We start from the raw sequence: 19,158 nt of genomic DNA on the forward strand, positions 1-19,158 counted from the left end.
TTATTAGAAATAGTAAGCTTTATTTCAGTCTGGTATAGTTTACATAAATTAGCTGTGGTGTCTCAGCAGGCAATACGTTACACTCTTCACCAGGGGTTCAGGGGAAAAAGCACCATATACAATGAAGGCAGGATATGCATTTTACTTCCATCACTAAAAGCATGAGGGGAACCTTAATATGAAAATCTCCACATTTAGACAGGGAAAAACTTTGACCTCTTTATAATTATTTGTCTTAGGGATTTTATGCACTGTTGAAAAAATCAGACGTTCCACTGTGACCAGCAGCCCTGTCACAATCTGTACTTACCAAGTAAATATAGCAAAATAGGTCTGAATAAATATTGAACTTTAAGAGAAAAGTAGTGTGGATATGTACAAACAACATCAGCTGGTTATCCTGCCACAGTCTTACATCCGTTTTCTTTAATTTAGAATAGTGTGTGAAGCTTTTTACAGCTGACACAGAGGCTGCCTCACATTTTATTGACATTTCATAAAGTTTTATTTTACACCCAACTCACTGAGTTTCATATACATATCCTCTATTTTATGCATAAGTAATTAATTAACATAAGCACTGTATATGTGGCATGATAATAAAGACATATAATAAAGGCAATATGATACATGTAAATAATATGTATATATTATAAATAAAATATAATGCTTCTGTGCTTCTCTGGTCTGGGTTAATTAAAATACTGTTAAATCAACAACAACAGTATTAGTGATAAAAACAATAATTAATGTTGCACAATTTAATATCTAAGTAGAAACTGGTCTGTTCTATAACTTGTATCTGTCTTGTTTTCTAAAAATGATTTTTATTTTAAAAAACACTATAACGCAGTGCACCATTTGATAGATACTGTTATTAGTAGTATTTTTAATAAGAAAAAGTAATAGTAGTAGTAGTAGAGGTAGTAGTAGTACCTGTGCTCAGTGGCTGCTGCAGGAATCAGGGGCTGTTTTACTGAAACAAACAGTGGTTTATAAAGATGTGACATGTAGGCAGGTTTCTTCAGGCAGGTCACGTATGCATCAACGTGATCAGACTCTGCTGGAACAGAGGGGTTTGTTTTTCAAACTTTGTGGTAAACCTCTGACAAGAACATTATAGGCCTAAGAGATAGGTGGTCAAGTGAGTTTTGGTGTGTTGATATTATGGCTTTATTAGGATTTGAGTAGGATTTTGTCAGACAGGACATCTGACAAACAAACACCCGACTTTCATGCAGCCAGTGGTTGTTTGTGTCTGACATCGTAGGTTAGCTACTTTTTATTTGAGTGTGTTTTAACTGACCCTAGGGTATTTCCCAAACCTTAAAAAAGTGGTGAAGACAATGAAAAATTTTCACGTCTTATGAAAATACACTGTGTTAACAAAATCAGTGGTCACAAAGAACATACACAGGTCCATGACTTCACTGTGCCCAGACTTTGAGTAAACTTCCAGTTGATTTTAAACTGCCCTCTCCTGTCTTCACTTCAGGCGCTTTCAATAAAAGAATTTGGGTAAACTCTAACAATATGTACAATAAAGTGTCTAGCGGGACAAATATAATCAGTCAAGATTCAAAATAGGAATAACCTTTTTATTCAGAAAAACCTCGCGTCCACCGTAACACATGCATCCGAATGCTTGTAGCTTGTAGCTTGTTTTGATGACTTTTTAATCGCCGTTTCCGGTCTTGCTCGCGGCAGCAAACATGGCGAACGGCTAATGAATCGTTGTCTGCATTCATATTTGACGGCTTCTGATTTTGTTTGCAGGGCGTAAACAATACGTTTTACTATACTTTTAGCACCCAGTTGTGCAACTGTAGGGCGCTGCGCTCTACATGTTTTACTTGACTAAAAGGTAAAGTCAAATTCTGCCTCTTGTGCTATTGTCGATGCTAACATGGCCCTAACCACAAGTGTAAGCTAAGCTAACGTTAGCGGCTAACTTGGCAGCCAAATGCTGCATGACCAGCTGATATTTAGACGGGTTTACTGGCTTTATCGTGTTTCTCGGCTAATTAAAAGGTCCGCAGCCTGACAAGAGAGAAATTTTAGTTTGATTTAGCTTATTTAATAGTAATGCAACTGTCAGTTGTTAGCTAGCATAGCCAACGTTAGCCCTTAAGTGCCATAGACGTGCAGCGGTGTGTATTTTTATTATCGTAGTGTTAGTATTTTGACGTTGCATTCTCAGATAACTAGAATTTTACCATAACTTTACCAAATCGCCAACTTTGTGTATCAACGGCTTTTTAACTGATGTGGGTAAAAGCGCTTACTAAGTGGAGCGGCTGTGAAACACCTTCCAGGGACGTGCTTAGTTGTTTGTGAAATAAAGATGTAACGTTACAGCTGTGCACGTTAACGGCGAACAGTGATGTTAATCTAATTTCATTTGTCATCTCCGATGGGATTTTCATACTCTAATACTACAGGTCGAAAGAGAGACACCGGTAAAATGGGGCGGCGTTCGACCTCCTCCACGAAGAGTGGGAAGTTTATGAACCCCACCGACCAGGCCAGTAAGTACCGACTCCTGTGGCACGGACCTCCTGGGTAACACCCGATGATTTACCTGTGTTGTTATCAGATGTCTGAACGATGACAGTGTGCACTTGTTCTTACAGGAAAGGAAGCCAGGAAAAGGGAGTTGAAAAAGGTACTAGTGGTCTTTACACATCAGATTCCAATGTATTGCACATCTTAAATACATCAGTCACATTATTATTGTGTTGATAACATTATGTATTTGTTGTCAATGGTCCTGTTAGAACAAAAAGCAGAGAATGATGGTGAGAGCGGCGGTGCTGAAGATGAAGGACCCTAGACAGATCATCAGAGACATGGAGAAGCTGGATGAGATGGGTGAGGGGCGATGTTCCTGTTGAACTGGCAGTTGTGTGGTTCAGAATGGGTTTGTGGTTGTGCAAATGTTACTGTGCTCACTCAGTCATATTACTCATGTAATCTGAGGATAGTCTTACTTTTGAAGCAAGTTGCATATTCTCATTCATCTAGTTCAGAAATTAATAATTTTCTACCTTTCACAAGTGAAAGTGGGGTTTTCCTGTATAACTTTCAACAGAGTTCAACCCCGTTCAGCAGCCCCTGCTGAATGAGAAGGTGTTGAGGGACAAGAGGAAGAAGCTACGTGAGACATTTGAACGCATCGTCCATCTGTATGAGAGAGAGAATCCTGACACCTACAAGGAGCTACGCAAACTGGAGCTGGACTATGAGACCAAACGAGGGCAATTGGCTCTCTATTTTGACTCTGTCAAGGTGTGTTTATTTGTTTGGATGCAAAAGCACATTTTTTTATTTACTGTACTTGTCAATGACTTTATGAGTCAGGGGATACAGGATGTATTTTTTCACAAAGCTAGTTCAGATATATGAACCTAAAAATGATTTTGGTTGCAGGCTTGTGTCTTGTTTGCTGAACTCTGCATGAAGTGCATTGAGCTTCAGCACTTGATATTCCAGTTCCTCTACATTGCATGGGCTTTGTGTTGACTCCCTGGTTACCATCATGTTTTATGTCTTATTTTTCAGAATGCAGAGTCCGTGGAGGTTGACAGTATCCCTTTACCAGATATGCCTCATGCCCCCTCCAGTATCCACATCCAGGACATCCCTCTACCAGGAGCTCAACCTCCCTCCATCCTAAAGAAGACCTCAGTTTTTGGGTAGGCCTTGACCTGTGTGCATTAAAGGTTTCTGCAGGTAGATGATGTTGAGGACTGTCACTGTGCCACTGAGGTAATTCTGTTTTGATGCATCTCTCAGTAAAGGACCCCTGTCGTCATCCTCTGGACCGGTGGTGGTAACAGTGCCAGGTGTTCCACGTTTACCTCCTGGAAAGAAGCCCCCTGGCCCCCCACCTGGGCCCCCACCTCCACAGGTCCTGGCACTGTATGGCATGCCTTCTCGACGAGCTTTCAGCACAGATGCAGGTAACATGAACTGTCCCGTTAATGACCACATTTCTGAATGCTAATGTTCCTTTCAATAACAATACCTCTTTTCAGTAGCTGTGATCATGTTTCTGCCTGTGGCCCTTGTTCATTTTAAGATGATTTTAACTATTAAGCTTCTTGTTCTTGGATGTTTGAGCGTGCTTTACTAGAGATGGGGGCTGCAAATTAGCTCTTAGATATACACCCCACATATGCACTGTATTGGTTGCCTGTGTGTGACATTGTTTAGCTGCACATGTCTCTATAAAATAAACAAATAAAGTTCTTATTTATCCTCCACAACAGAGCCTTCTATTCCTGGTTTAGAAAAGGACTCAGCCATGGACCTGGGAAGAGATCGGGACGGTGGCAGTGACAGTGACAGAGATCGGGATGATTTGGACGACGACGACAGCGACTCTGAGGAGGACAGTGAAGAAGAGCGAGATGAAGTGGGGGGCGGTGACCAGAGAATGAGTGTCGACAGGCTGGATGATGAGAGGGAAAGACGGGAGGATAGAGACAGGAATGAAAGACCTGCTGGTGAGTGTCCTAGAATTTCTTCAGCATATTTTTTAAAGTACTTAAACAGTGCCCTTTGTCTTTTGCTAGTGGTTTTTGTTCTTTACATTATTTTACAGAAATATTATGGGTTTGGGTCAAATGGAGGAAAAATGACATCACAAGTTTTAGGAAACTAACTTGTACATTTTCCAAATAATCACGTCTTCGGTAGCTGTCTTGGCACTGTGCGGTGTATAAACAGCCTCAGTGGATTTTCTGAAGGATTAGAACAGATTAGAGTTTGTATTGTTGCACTGATATATTCATTTGATGAATGTGTTTGTCTGCTTCAGGTCGCAGTGTGCGTTTTGCAGATATACCTGCAGAGGCACCGCTTGAAGTAAAAAGGAAGAAAAAGAGGCTGGTGAAGAAGAGCAAGGCCATTACCCCTCTGCAGGCCATGATGTTAAGGATGGCAGGTACTAGAATATACTAGTGTCCCTGCTGCATACTGAATAAGACATTATATTTTATTGACATTGCATGGTGTTGCCCTAAATGTGCTTAGGTCAGTCAGTTCCTGAGGAGGAAGAGGAAGAGGAAGTTGAGGAGGAATACACAGATGAGTCAGACAGCTCGGACATCGAGGACAGGGGACCGCCAGGGGACCACCAGTCCCACCTCATGGCCACTCAGCGTCTACCCCCTCCTGCTGGGCCAGGGGGACAGCAAGGGCCTCCACACTTGCAGGGTCCACCAATGACTGGGCCTCCACCACTGGGGCCACCCCCAGCTCCTCCAATGAGGCCTCCTGGCCCCCCCTCTGGCCCACCTCCTGGTCCACCACCAGGTTAGTGACAGCACTTACTGCATTTTATCTAAACTGGACACTGTTGTTTTAAGGATTGGCTGGTTTCACACTCTCCACCCGTGCACGTTCCATCATTCAGATGATCTCTTCTGTTATCTTTAGGTGCTCCTCCGTTCCTGCGGCCTCCTGGTATGCCTGGGGGCATGAGGGGTCCAATGCCTCGTCTTCTGCCTCCTGGCCCCCCACCAGGTAGACCTCCTGGCCCTCCACCAGGCCCCCCTCCTGGCCTCCCACCAGGCCCCCCACCGAGAGGACCCCCTCCCAGACTGCCACCCCCGGCACCCCCAGGTGGGCTTGTGTGTGTGTGTGTGTGTGTGTGTGTGTGTATATGATGGCAAACGTGACATCATCCGGTGTCAGACAGTAACCAGTATGTGCTGCTGCTGTTGAGCTCCAGTGAAACACAAACTAAAAGTAGATGCTTCCCTACATCATTAACCATATGTAGGCATATTTAATGTTTTATGTATCTGTAGCGGCAAAGAGGAATGCCTGACACGTTTTCCATCAGATATATCTGTGTTGTCTCCTTACAGGCATCCCACCTCCTCCCCCAAGAGCAGGAGGGCCCCCGCGTCCACTTGCCCCACCACTGTCCCTCTTTCCTCCACCTCTCAACTCCAATGTGCTCAGTGCTCCTCCCAACATTGTCCAGCGGCAAAAAGGCTCAGCGCCCAGCCAGGATGGTTCACAGAGCAGCTTACCGCCCCCTGCCATGCCCATGCCCATGCCCATGCGACCAAATGTCATGCAAATGCCCCCTCCCCCAGGGACAGCTGCTGCCTCCACAGGCACCAATCCTGGCAGCAACACCCCCAGCCACCACCACACAGCCACCATAGAAAAACGAGCCAACATCACGTCTGTGGCAGGCGCAGGAGGCAGCCCGGCAGCCGCTGCACGCCCGGGGCCACCATCTCTGCCAAACCTCAGATTATCAATCCCAAGGCGGAGGTCACCCGCTTTGTGCCCACCGCACTGAGGGTGCGTAGGGACAAAAGCAGCACCATGCCTGGGGCAGCAGCTGGGCCTGTGGAGAAAGCAGGGAGTGCTTTTGGAGGAAGGAGGGGAGATGAAGGCATGGGAGGAGGCCAGGGGCAGAAACAGCAGGCAACAGCTGCACCGACGGGCGCCCCAACCCAGATGGGTGCTGTGTCCCAGCCCAACATGAAGACTAAGGACCAGGTGTACGAAGCCTTTATGAGGGAGATGGAGGGACTCCTCTGAGACTTGAGGGGAAGTGTTCAATGGGTACGCTCTACAACACCAGTGTATCTATGTGTTTTCTGTGCAGAGTAACAGAGGTAGTTTATCTAGCAAACCAAGGAAGCAGGAAGGCTGCTGCACCTTCAGCAGGCCCATCCTGATTTAGTCAGGTTGTATCATAGAGAATGTGAATTAATTTACATACTTAATCTGACTGTATAAGTAATTGGACACATTTAGATTGATTGCTGTTCCATTAAGTGAAACACTATGCTCAGCTCTGTGTTTTCCCCACAGCTTTTTTTCTTCCAGCTATTTGTCATTTGCCATGACCAGAAAAAGAATTTTGTGTCATTGTTTTACGGTCAACCATTTATTTTATTGGTGATCTCCTGAACATGTTGGGCATCAAAAGAAAAGTGTGGAATGTTTGTCAACCAGTGATGAAACCTTTGCCTGGAACTGACCTGTAGCCAAATAAATACTTCAGTGTTTTCACCTCATGTTCCAGTGGGATGTAATAGACAAGATGATATATGAACAAAATGAGTCACAGTTAATTTCACAATGCTTTATATCTAGCCTAGTGGTTGTTTCCCTCATAAACCATGAGTCTGTGCTCTGGGAGGTGGATAGTGTTATCGTCAAACCTTATTATGGACACATTATTAGAAGTCCATAGGGAAAAATAGAGCAAAGTAAAATGTAATACAACACTGAAATGAAATGAGTCCACTAAAATACAAGAAAAATGAAAAAAGACATAAGCTGTGTATAAGAGGGAACAGCAATTATTTCTCAACTTAGAGTTGAGCTAGATGTATCTCAAACAAAGTCACCTTCGGCTTTCCCCGTTTAGGAAGAAGCCACAGAGAACCATCACACTGACATGTTGACATTTGGCACGTGTTTTACGCCGGATGCCCTTCATGACGCAACCCTGATTCGAAGCCGGGACGCTGCGCCTTAACCACTAGCCTACCAGGGACGGCTAGATGTATCAAAAACAACAGTTCCCATCATCCATTGCGACCTGAGCTCGTTTCCGCATCGGCGCATTGCGGAGCTGACGACACGTTGGGCTGAAAACAGCATGGCAGACAACGAAGAGAGCGTGAAGCCAAAAACCGATGAATTAATTGAAGGTGCGACTAGTGATGAAGGTAACAGTCACATTAATGACGGCGAAAATGAAGAGGCAGGGAAGACCTTCAAGGATTTGGTAAGTTTGTCTCCTATCGACAGAAAACCAATGTACTTTATAGGAATACAAGCAGCAACGTAGCAATTTGACTTAGCTAGTAATGTTAGCATGTGAAATATTCCCGGCATCTGAATAAATTGATAGCACAGCGTTACCAGCATCTTACAAAGGTCTCTCTCTGGTTTCTTTGCCTCCGACAGGGAGTTACTGAGGTTCTCTGTGAAGCGTGTGATCAGCTGGGATGGAAGAGCCCGACAAAGATTCAGATAGAAGCCATACCGGTCGCCCTGCAAGGTGGGTGACAGCACTGTCCTTCGTTAAAGGGTGCAGCTGGTGGGTCTTCTCTGCAGACCAGCATTCCTTTATTTATTCGTTTATTTAAATGTCCTGCGTCGGGGTGCCCAGCTTGTGGACAACAACAGGCTGGTCACGTGACAAACTCCAGTAAACAGTTCCACAAATACAAGAAGAAAACATTACAAAGGACGCAGCTGTATGTTTAAGTTGCCCAAACCGCCAGACAGCCAAAACAAATCAGGAATCTTTGACCAGATTTAGTCAGACAGCTGATTCTTCAACTCCTCTTCTTTCTTACATGGCATAATGTAATAAAAACTGGAATTTGTCCTCCGCATCACCATCACAAGGACACAGTTGCTGATCTTCAGAAGTGCCTTTACATCTGACTCCTCTGTATCTTCAGTGTCGTACAGGCTTCCTGTTTGATTTGAACATATCTCATATCTTTGTTTTCCATTGTTCATAAATGATCTTGACTCATTTTTGTTAGTCTTTACCCTGCATGTTTTTCCTAAAGTGGTTTATTATTGTTGCTGATGCTTTAATGTTCAGGCTGCATTTTAATGTTGTAGCTGGCTGTTGTAGAGTTAATCCTGCCCATGTCATATATCAGTGAGTGGTTTAATTTACTGTATAACAATGCTTTAACAATGCTTTGTATTTTATATGTTTTGTAGGTTTTTGTGGTCAACAGTGTGTAGAATGTTTTTCCAGCATTAGGATCTGAAGCATCTGTTAGTAAGGCTTAATTTTAATGAGTAAAGTAACTAGTAACCTGTAAAATGCATTTGGAGTTCAGAGGAAGTATCAAAGTCTTTAGGTAGACGGTAAAACAAAATGGAGATTCTCAAGTAAAGCGCCATACAAGTACCTAAGAACCTACTTCACTGTCATTCCCATCTGTCTTCTTCTTCTTGAACGGCAGGGAGGGATATTATCGGCCTGGCAGAGACTGGCTCAGGAAAGACTGGCGCCTTCGCTCTGCCTATCCTGCAGTCGCTGCTGGCCTCACCCCGGAGGCTTCACACCCTTGTCCTCACGCCCACCAGGGAGCTGGCATTTCAGATCTCAGAGCAGTTCGAGGCCCTGGGATCCAGCATTGGTGTAAAGTGTGGTATGTACCTATTTAAGGTTCGCTAGTTTGAGATGATGCAGAAGACGCTCTGCGGTTGTGATCCCAACACCTTTCTAACTTGTGTTGCAGCTGTCGTAGTTGGAGGGATCGATATGATGTCCCAGTCCCTGGTGTTGGCTAAGAAGCCACACATTGTTATTGGTAAGACCCCAAGTGCAACCAGCAGTTTGTGGCTTTTGCATGTGTGTGTGTGTGTGTGTGTGTGTGTTTATCCGCTTGTCCTCATGAAATAAATGAATATTTTGATCTTACAGCACATTTAGAATAGGAAAGATCACAAACTGTATGGTGAATATGAAAATTAGAAGCTTCACTACACTACGTGTTTTCTCATGAATCACTCATAGCTCCAGCATCAAGTTGTCACTTCTTTCTGGCACTCTCTGTATTCAGCTGTTTAATCCTCCGTGTGTTTCCAGCCACACCTGGTCGGCTGATAGACCACCTGGAGAACACTAAGGGCTTCTCCCTGCGAGCTCTGAAGTTCCTGGTCATGGATGAAGCCGACAGAATCCTCAACATGGACTTTGAGACTGAGGTGGGTAGTCGGTAAAAGAAAAAGTCTTCCTTTCATCCAGAACCACAGTCCCCCTCTGTTTAATGTAAAGAAACAGAATGACTTGTATGCACAGATTCCCTGAAGCGCTACGAGCAAAATAATGAAACCTGAGTCACAGAAGCATTTTTGTTTGATTTTCTCTTATTGACAGGTGGATAGAATCTTGAAGGTGATTCCCAGGGAGAGACACACGTTCTTGTTCTCTGCCACCATGACCAAGAAGGTAGACAAAGACCCATCAGTTGCTTTGTGTCCTACTGGTCGCTAATGCTGCAGTTTTAACAGGAAGGCTAAGAAGCCAGCACAAGAGCACTGTACTGGCTGTGCACTGACTGTCTTTGATTCACTTACAGGTCCAGAAACTACAGAGAGCCGCTCTGAAAGATCCTGTGAAATGTGCTGTGTCTACTAAATACTCTACAGTAGACAAACTGCAGCAATATTACATATTCATACCATCCAAGTACAAGGTGGGACACACAGAGACGTGCAGCCTCACTTCTCGTTGCAGTGTTGCAGAGGATATATTCTGTGCCAGAGTGACTGTGTGATGGTGTTTCCTGTAGGTACATAATACTGGAGCTTGTGCTTGTTCGCTTCGTTGCAGGACTGTTACCTGGTGTCCATCCTAAACGAGCTGGCTGGGAACTCCTTCATCATTTTCTGCAGCACATGTAACAGTGCCCAGAGGGTGGCGCTGCTGCTAAGGAACCTTGGCATCACTGCCATCCCTCTGCACGGCCAGATGAGTCAGGTAGAGCTTCACACATACTCTTCTCACCTCCCAGGCTGTCTCTCACATATACACGCTTCCTCTGAGCTCCCAGCATCAAACATCAGCATCGATAATGTGCAGTGTTGGACAAGCATCTATTTGTTCTGTTTGTCTCTGTTCACACATTTTGATCCAACATAAAAAAGCTACAGATACTGTAGGAGTCTGCAGGCGTTAAATGATTTATGTAACAGTAATAAACATCAACTGATTATGTTTGTCGTTGTGCTTATTTTAGACTACATCTGTCAGTTCTTTTGTCAGCCGTGCACCGGTGCGCCCCAAACAGCGCAGACACATACTCGTAGATGCCACATCTGGCTTGTAAACTGTCACTGTAAACATACAGACTGTATTTAAAGCTGTGTTCTTCCTCTGCTGGTCAGAATAAACGTCTCGGGGCACTGAACAAGTTCAAGTCCAAGTCTCGGTCTGTGCTGCTGGCGACTGATGTGGCGTCCAGAGGACTGGACATTCCTCACGTAGACTGTGTCATCAACTACGACATCCCCACGCACTCCAAGGTACCGTGGAGCTGACATTCACACTGCTCGTCTGTTTCACTGATGTGGTGCCAATGGGTGTTTATCTGTCCTCAGGACTACATCCACAGAGTCGGCCGAACAGCCAGAGCAGGGCGGTCGGGGAAGTCCATCACGTTTGTCACTCAGTAAGTTTGACCCATCACATAATGTCAGACCGGATCCTCTGACTCTACGCTGTTATTTCCTAATGAAACCCTGTGTGCTGCTGCTGCTGCTCTGGGTGATGCTGACCTGACTGCCGTCCTAACACGTCCCCTCACTTCAGGTATGACGTGGAGCTTTTCCAGCGAATCGAAACTCTGATTGGAAAGAAACTTCCCGCCTTCCCTACTCAGGAAGAGGAAGTGATGATGCTGGTGGAGAGGGTGAGCGAGGCCCAGCGCTTTGCCAGGATGGTAGGTCGTCTTCACTGAAGGTTTTGACCTCAGGCAGGACAAACTGCCTGGGGACACAATAGGCTCGTTTCAGATGAGGTAGATCTGTGTAAGGTCGATCACTGCAGGGCAACACCTGGCTCTCACCTGGTATGAGAGCTGATTGGGTTAGATCAACAACGTGACGCTCAGAAGCTACATCTGTAAAATCCCGTGTTGCCTGTCTAAATGTTGAGTAACATGGAAATTAGCATAGATTGGACCCTGAGAACAAGCTGCACGGTTTGGTTTGATGACTTTATTAAGTCAGGATCAGATCTAATGGGGTGTGAGTGTTTCTGTGACTTCCTGTGCAGGCTGTGAAGCTGCTAAACAGTCTGACTTCACAGCAGCCTTTTGTCACCGCCCCCTGCCGCCTGCTCTCGTCGGTGCCGTACAAACCGCCTGTAGCCTTGCAAACTCACTGGCTACTGTTGCCTGAGTTTATTTTCCCTTCTCATGCTGAAGCTGAAATGTTCTCCTGCTGCGTACTAACACTTGTTACACTGTGTGTTCGCCTTGCCTCCTTTCAGACATGTTCAAGGTTCTACACTGTTAGGAACTGACTGAAGGTGCAGCAGCGTTTTAACATTTTGTTTACCATCTCAAACAAATGGGGTCGGTAGCACGTCAGTAAGTTTGACCCATCACATAATGTCAGACCGGATCCTCTGACCCAACAATGGGGGGTGGATGGATGTGGGCAGCAGGGAGAGCCAAAGGGGAACTGGGTGTACAGATGAAGTGTCACAAGGCTGTGGGGGGGTTTTAAAGCAGTGGCTGAACAGGGGTTCCTGTTCCCTGGGGGCTGGTTCTGTTTTCGAGGTGTCTCTACAGTTTGTCCTCCTCAGCTACATACGTGAGAGGTCAGAATATTAGGAACACCTCTGAATATACTGTGGTCCACCTTTAACTCTGAGCTTAAAAGACATAGAATTGAGTTTATAGATTTCCAAAAGCTGGAACATGTTGAGCTTCATAAACAGATGTTAAGGTGGAAGTGTTGCATTGAATTGCATACAGCTGTACAGGTGTCCCTAATAAAGTGGCTGGTGAGTGTATATTGAAACTCTTGGATTTTTCTCATCTTGCTCAGGAAATGAAGGAGCAAGGTGAGAAAAGGAAGCGGCCCAGAGGAGGCGGTGGAGACGAGGATGACACAGAACAAGCAAGCGGCGTGAGGAAGAAAGTGAGAGGAGGAGGAGGAGGAGGAGGAGGAGGAGGGAAGAAGAAGGGTGGAGGAGCCTGGAGGGGAGGACGCTGAAGCTTCCAACATGAACACTCTGTACATAACCTCCTGTTTTCTGTGTAAACCTCTATGATGACAGCAGCATTGAGTGTAGAAGCAAACAACTATTTAATTCTAGACCACAGGCCGTGACTGTCCACCTCAGATGTTTCCATTTGTAATAAAATGCCATGTGAAATCAAAGCTTGTGTGTGTGTGTGGTGGGTGATGCACAGTGGCTTTTAGACACAAGGGACTGGGATGATGGTTTAACACAGTATGGGAGTCTTTCCTTATTTAATTTAATTTAGTTTTTTCTTTTTCTCACAGGACCTGAAGTCCTGGGAGGTATCACAAGGTACCAGGATGTGTAATAGTTGTGGTGATTGGTTTACAGCAAACTGGGGGGTTGGTTTCTTCCAGCCAATGATGGAGAGACGGTGCAGAGGAGAGTCCAATTATCTGCAGGCTGCATCTAGTGGGTGTGCGCGGACGCATATATATGTGCTGGATAGATCTTTGACAGCGGGCACCGCATTGTAAACTCTCTGCAAGTGGTTTTCACTGCGTTTATTGGCCAGTTAAAGGACAGAGACACACACAAGCCGTAAGTTACCGTGTCTCCCTCCGGGTGGCGCTCCCCGGACCGGGCTGTTGCTCTGCATCGTCACTTTCTATGTGCGCACGGTCCATCGTAGGCGGGAGCAGCCGTGGTCCAGTCTGCAGCTTTAGGAGGGGCCCCAGAGTGGAGGCAGCACTGTGCCTGAGGCGCATAGCGGAGCGCACATACATGCCTGCAGTTCCATCGTGTGTAGCCGCCAGTTGCACACAGGGTCGTATCAGGGAGCTCGGACTGTTCGGTGGACAGGATCTGACTGCTGCTTCGCTCTCTGCGCCAGGTCAGTGGGGGGTCCACCGGGGGAAGACCAGGTCGCTGTGGAAACTTGGTGTGCCCACTGCCGTTGTTCCGTTTGGAGCCCGGTTTAACGTTACCTGGCTGACCTCTTTTAACCTGTGAGGTCACGGTGAAACCTAACGGTCGGCCTCACGGCGGTAGTGGCACCATTTACCTCCGTACGACGGTATTTCCCATGTCATACACATTTGGTTACCAGGTTTTAGTCTAATAATTAGAAACAGGAGCAGCAAGTTCCCTCCGGTATGTGTTGTCTCTAAAGGTGGAGGTTACACAAGTGCAGGTTGCGGATATTGTCCGGACGATTAAAGGTGTTTTCCAGTGGGTTGTTTTAATTAAAGCGAGATTATGGACCGACAACGGGGACGAGACTGTCCGCGTCCCGTCGGATCTGCGCAATGTGCGTATCAGGCCGACACTAAAACCTGGTTTCATATGTGGACCGTTTTTAACGCATGTCCCCTTTAGTAGACAAGTGATAATACCCCCGTGTTTCTGTCTTGTGTCGTACTTTGATAGTTGAAGCAGGAAAAGACAAACTATCATAAAGTGAACAACTTGTTTAGGTCCGTGTCTCCAGAGCAGCCAAGTCTACTCTGATGGACAGGAAACGTCATGGTTCCAAAACAGATTCCCTCATTGTGTCCAACAGCCTTTGTTGGACACATCAAGACATTAGAAGACAGAGAGAGAGATTGATGCTGAGGAAAGAAGACGCTGGAAAGTCACATTGGGACTTTTCCCAGTGTCTGATATTCTGGGAATAAAAAGATCAATCAGATCATCGGCTGATGAATCAGTTTGTATTTCCACTCAGTTAGTCAGGAAATAAGAACGTACTGACACTGTAATCGGGTCGGTCCTGATCAGGAGAGAGGGCTGGCTGGGCTGTGGGCTCTCAGCTGGCGTTTTACAGTCCATCTGTAAGCTCACACTCTTTACACCCTGTCTGTTCCAGGTGGCCGCGTTACTCTGGTAAACCCCAGATAAGATGTCTCATCGGAGTGGCCAGGAGGACCCGGAGCGGTACCTGTTTGTGGACCGGGCCGTGGTTTACAACCCGGCCACTCAGGCTGACTGGACAGCAAAGAAGCTGGTGTGGGTCCCCTCAGAGCGCCATGGCTTTGAGGCGGCCAGCATCCGAGAGGAGCGTGGCGAGGAGGTGCTGGTGGAGCTGGCGGAGAACGGTAAGAAGGTGGTGATCAACAAGGACGACATCCAGAAGATGAACCCGCCCAAGTTCAGCAAGGTGGAGGACATGGCGGAGCTCACCTGCCTGAACGAGGCGTCCGTGCTGCACAACCTGAAGGACCGCTACTACTCTGGACTCATATACGTGAGTGGCTTAGACTTGGACCCCGCAGAGGTTGTTTGTGTTTTTGTATGGTTTCTACTTTGCACTCTGAGCAATGATTAACCTTAAAACTCACAGATTCCCTGATTCTCCCAGTTTGAATTTCATCCCTGGCTGACACGGCTCCAAGTTTCTGCTTGTATAGTCTTAACTTCCAGCTGTCTGTCGCACTCTCATGTGAGAGAGAGAGACTTGGTATGTGTCACAGGGCGTCTGAATATCTTCTGACCACACACACGTATTTGCACAGAGGATGAGTGACACATGTCGCTGTCTTTTAGCTACTGCCAGACTTTTCCCTCCGCTCCTGACCTTAGTGCCTCTGGGCTACAGATCGGTTCCTTCCCCATGGCGCCTCTCTCTCTCTCTCCCTCGCCCCTCAGCTAAAACCAGGCCTCCTACATAAAAACTTTTGCTCCCAGTTTGTTTGTGCTGCTCTGACTACTGGGCCTTGTTTGATCACAGATATGGTTTGACCTCTCTCGCTCCTCTGTTGTGGTCTCACTGTGTAAAACTAAACACATTTGGCCCCGTATGCGGCCTAACGGGGATCGTCCTTGTCACCTTGTCATCCCGAGTCCTTGATGACGTGCACAGTGAATCAGAGCAGTCGAGGTGGTCTGTCTTTGTCCCTGCACAGCCACTGCCCCCATAATCCAGTTTCACCGCACACGGAGCTGCTGTCTGACGTTCTAGTTGTGATCTCGACCTATTTAGTTTATTATGTTTTCCAGTAATAGAATGTGGGCTGGTTCTCACCTGAGAGACTCCGGTGCAGTTATCACCAACGCTCAGGTGACGTCAATCACCCATTGTGTTTAGTGCAGAACTTTCAGACGTGCAGTATGTTCTTTGCGTACGAGGAAGTCAAAGGGTGAGACGGTGAGTGACGGGCATATGATCTAAAATGGAAGAAAACGTCAGAAATCTGTCAGTGGCCCCGTTTCCTCCTGGGTTATGCTTCATTCTCCTCTCCCATGCCACAGTGTCATGGCTCCTACTGTTCATTGGCCCCTTGCATAAAAGAAATTGAAAGCATGTGTCTGACTGTGTTGATTTTCTGTCAGGAAAACCATTTAGCTTGAACCCCCCCCACAGTCTGAGCCGTTCGCAGTGTGTTTGACTTACCCCCCAGAACTCGGCCACATCTACTGCCGCCATAGCCTGTGTTCTCTGCTGAGATGGATGCGGTGGCCATATATGAATCATAGTGCAATCATCATAAATCTGCTGGAGTCTGCTAGCACCGAGGCCGTCCACACCATTTCCTTTTATAAGCCTTTACTCAGCACGCATGCATTTTTCAGTCTATAGCTCAGTTTACTTTTTAAAGGGGCCCTTCTGCTCTGTGCCCCCTTGTAACCGGCACAGATATGGGGAACATTTTCACAGCAGACAGGTAACAAAGAGCACCATGGGAGTGATGGGATAATAGTTGGTACTTGCTGGTTTTGCTTGAGAACCGGCCTCCACATTTGGACTCTCTTCACTGTTACGTCCTTAGCCTTTGTCCTCAGTTGTTGAACCTCAGACAATGTGAGGGAATGTGGACGAGTACGTCAACAGACTGGATTTTCAAAGTGAGCCTCAGCATCTGCTGAACGGGCTGAGTCAGTGGTGCTGATTAGCTGCTGTGCTGGTTCTTTCTCTGGATGTTTGCCCACCTGCCCACTCCGTCCGAGTGAAGCCGGTCCGCCTGTTGGGCCGACACATTTATTGTAGCAGCTTTCTGTCTGTGAGCTGGTGGATCGCAGACCACAGCGGTGTGGCGTACACTAGCGGGGCTACAAGCAGGCTTTTGTGTCGCTAGATAAGTCTCAGCTGTCAGCAGGCTTCAGCATTCTTCCATGGCAAAAAGATTGTCTGTGTGCCTGTTTCCTGCCGCCCACTTCAGCTCTGCTGCTGCTCGCTGTCCGGCCGAGCCTCTGCAGCTCTGCTCCCTTTCCCACACTCCCTCCTCTCTGGCTCGCTGGCCCTGAACAATAACCACATGAGCTTTACATCTTTCTGTACTTTTTGTGCCATTTGCATGTTTGTTTTTCAAATACAACAACAACCTGTGACAAAGGCCACAGGCTGAAACGTGTTGGTCTTGTGAGTGTTGCTGGAGTTTTGACCTTTTCACCTTGTTTTTCCCTCATCTTTTCACCTTGGCAGTGGCTGAAGTTGTCAGAACTTTCTGCTTTGCCTGTTATTCTAATGCTGCATGCATGCAAGCCAGGGTCCTCCTGATTTCCTTCTCCAAACCTGATTGTTTTCTATCTGTATCTGCTGCACAGACAACCAAATATCATAATGAGAAGTTTAACGTGGCTGAAATAAAGTAACATGGATTCCCTGTTTCCTTTGACATTGGTTTTGCTCCTCATGTCACCATTAGTTTGGCAGAAGCATGACTTTGTGACTTATTCATACTATAGTGCAGTGTCAGTCGGTGACCTCGCTGCAGTGAAACCTATTAAAGCTGCAGAGTTGATAAAAGCTTAGTCTCAAGTGTTTATAAGCTTTTGTTTTGAACTCACTTGAGCAGATCGTTGTGATCGCAGCGTCCCCTGTACGCCACGTGGGTCAGTGGCCCTGAGGCTGCCCCTGCACCAGAGCACCGGCCTGTCCACACGAGCACGCCGCCTGGCTGATCAGAGGTGGCAGATGGCTTCGGCCGTTGTCTGCTGTTACCTGTGTGTTGCTCAGCTGTTACTGGGCCATGACATCCCCTCCCCTGGATCGGATTTCACAGTGGAAATATCACCTTCTCTTTCCAGGCCTGGGATAGGTACGGCAGTTTGGCGGGTGGTGCTAGCAGGCACATGTTCTTTATCAGGTATCGATCCTGCAGGATTGTTGAGGAGGGAAGACAAAGCAACAACTATACAAAAAGCACCCCTGGTTTCTTTTTGGTTTTGAATCATTTTTGTTTAAGTGGTCACAGATAGCGGGAGGTTAATACCTGTGTGCACGTGTGTTACATAAAAGCCACAGTCAAATCCCACCGCTGTTACTTGTTGAGATCAGATAATGTGTCACGAGTCTGGAGCGGTCCACGTCAAGCCTGCATCCAGGTCTCTGCCTGCAGCCTCGCCAGCTGCCTCAGTGCTGTGTGAACTGAAAAGAGCATTTGTAGCAGCTCCAGTTTTCAGATAAGGGGCATTAATTTTTCATTAGCCTTGAAAAAGGAGAGTGGAGAGTTAGTTTAATCAGGTCCTCTCGCTGTCTGAGAACACGGCTCACTGTTTGTTCTGACTGGACCTCGGGGAGCTGTGTCAGCTGGATCATCGCTCCACTCCTCAGTCCTCTCCACCTTTTTCCTCTGCTTTCTGCCTCTTGTGAGTGTCAGCAGTACAGCGCATCGGTGCTGACCGAGGGCCCTAACAAGCTGCTACGTAACAGCCACACTATACTGGCCGTTGTGCGGGCCCCTCTGTGGGCCTGTGTCTGCTGAGTCCATGTGTCCCAGTGCCTCGCTCAGCTGTAAATGTACATTTAATAACGAAGCAGATGTCACGATGACTGATGCTTTGGTGTGAAAAGATCACTTTGGCTATGGGCTGCACTGTATTCTGGTACGTAACAGGAGGTGGTGGTAACGGGGCAACCAGCTGTTGAAGCAGTTAAAGTATGAGCATCCAACAGAAGAGCCTATGTTCACAGATCCTGCTTCTAATTCTGCTCTTCTCTAATCCTGCTTTTAAGTTTTGCCTTCCTTTAAAAGTGCAGAGTGTTTCTGGTCCAGGAAGGAGACGGAGCAAACAGACATGCTGACAGTGGAGGCAGCAAGGGGAGCCAGCTGCCTCTGGTCTCCGGGGCCTCCAGCCAGACGGGCCTGGCCGCGCCGCCACATCCATAAAACATGTGTCTCTGTGTGATGTACGAGGGTTTTGGTTGTGAAGTCCACATGTGATTCATCAAATGAATTTTCTGTCCACAATTTATTACAGAGTGAGTCACTTCTGGTTTTAGTGATATTACTCCTTCACTCTTAAAGCTACGTGTACGTATTCATGTGAGTGAAGTTCAGGTTTACTAGTGAGGTCTGTGTCGGACCCTAACATGGCAGCGATGAAGCCCTACTACTAGCAAGTAGCTCCTTCTCTGTGTTGTGTATGGGGTTGCAGAGCCCCTGTGGCGTCTGCAGGAGGGGGGAGGTGGCCCCCGCTCCTCCAGGGGGGAGGCCATGCCGCCTGCT

General features: G+C 46.8%; 3 protein-coding genes across 3 annotated transcripts in view; all 3 read left to right on the forward strand.

Annotated features, from left to right (window-relative positions):
* The first annotated feature begins 1,655 nt into the window (after positions 1-1,655).
* wbp11 (WW domain binding protein 11) lies at positions 1,656-7,049 on the forward strand. The gene is given in 13 exon segments (XM_020624970.1): positions 1,656-1,864; positions 2,442-2,528; positions 2,634-2,665; positions 2,778-2,871; positions 3,092-3,288; positions 3,562-3,695; positions 3,796-3,962; positions 4,272-4,508; positions 4,823-4,948; positions 5,038-5,319; positions 5,443-5,628; positions 5,877-6,241; positions 6,244-7,049. Coding segments are annotated over 12 exon segments (2,208 nt in total). The 5' UTR covers positions 1,656-1,864; positions 2,442-2,464; the 3' UTR covers positions 6,568-7,049.
* A 471-nt stretch (positions 7,050-7,520) lies between these two features.
* Positions 7,521-12,910, forward strand: ddx47 (DEAD (Asp-Glu-Ala-Asp) box polypeptide 47). Its single transcript, XM_020624971.1, has 12 exons — positions 7,521-7,768; positions 7,951-8,044; positions 8,976-9,164; positions 9,255-9,326; positions 9,605-9,723; positions 9,896-9,967; positions 10,098-10,214; positions 10,352-10,498; positions 10,906-11,043; positions 11,119-11,189; positions 11,330-11,459; positions 12,574-12,910. The coding sequence occupies exons 1-12, from the start codon at positions 7,640-7,642 to the stop codon at positions 12,739-12,741; spliced, it is 1,446 nt and encodes a 481-aa protein (XP_020480627.1). The 5' UTR covers positions 7,521-7,639; the 3' UTR covers positions 12,742-12,910.
* A 169-nt stretch (positions 12,911-13,079) lies between these two features.
* The window catches only part of LOC109974654 (myosin-10-like), a 56,439-nt gene continuing 50,360 nt past the window's right edge, over positions 13,080-19,158 (forward strand). Inside the window, exons 1-2 of the mRNA XM_020624972.1 lie at positions 13,080-13,604; positions 14,580-14,957. Coding sequence (XP_020480628.1) covers positions 14,613-14,957 — 345 coding nt within the window. The 5' untranslated portion in view covers positions 13,080-13,604; positions 14,580-14,612. The remainder of the gene's footprint in view (positions 13,605-14,579; positions 14,958-19,158) is intronic.

This window comes from Monopterus albus, unplaced genomic scaffold (genome assembly GCF_001952655.1).
Source record: "Monopterus albus unplaced genomic scaffold, M_albus_1.0 scaffold342.1, whole genome shotgun sequence".
Classification (NCBI taxonomy): Eukaryota; Metazoa; Chordata; class Actinopteri; order Synbranchiformes; family Synbranchidae; genus Monopterus; species Monopterus albus.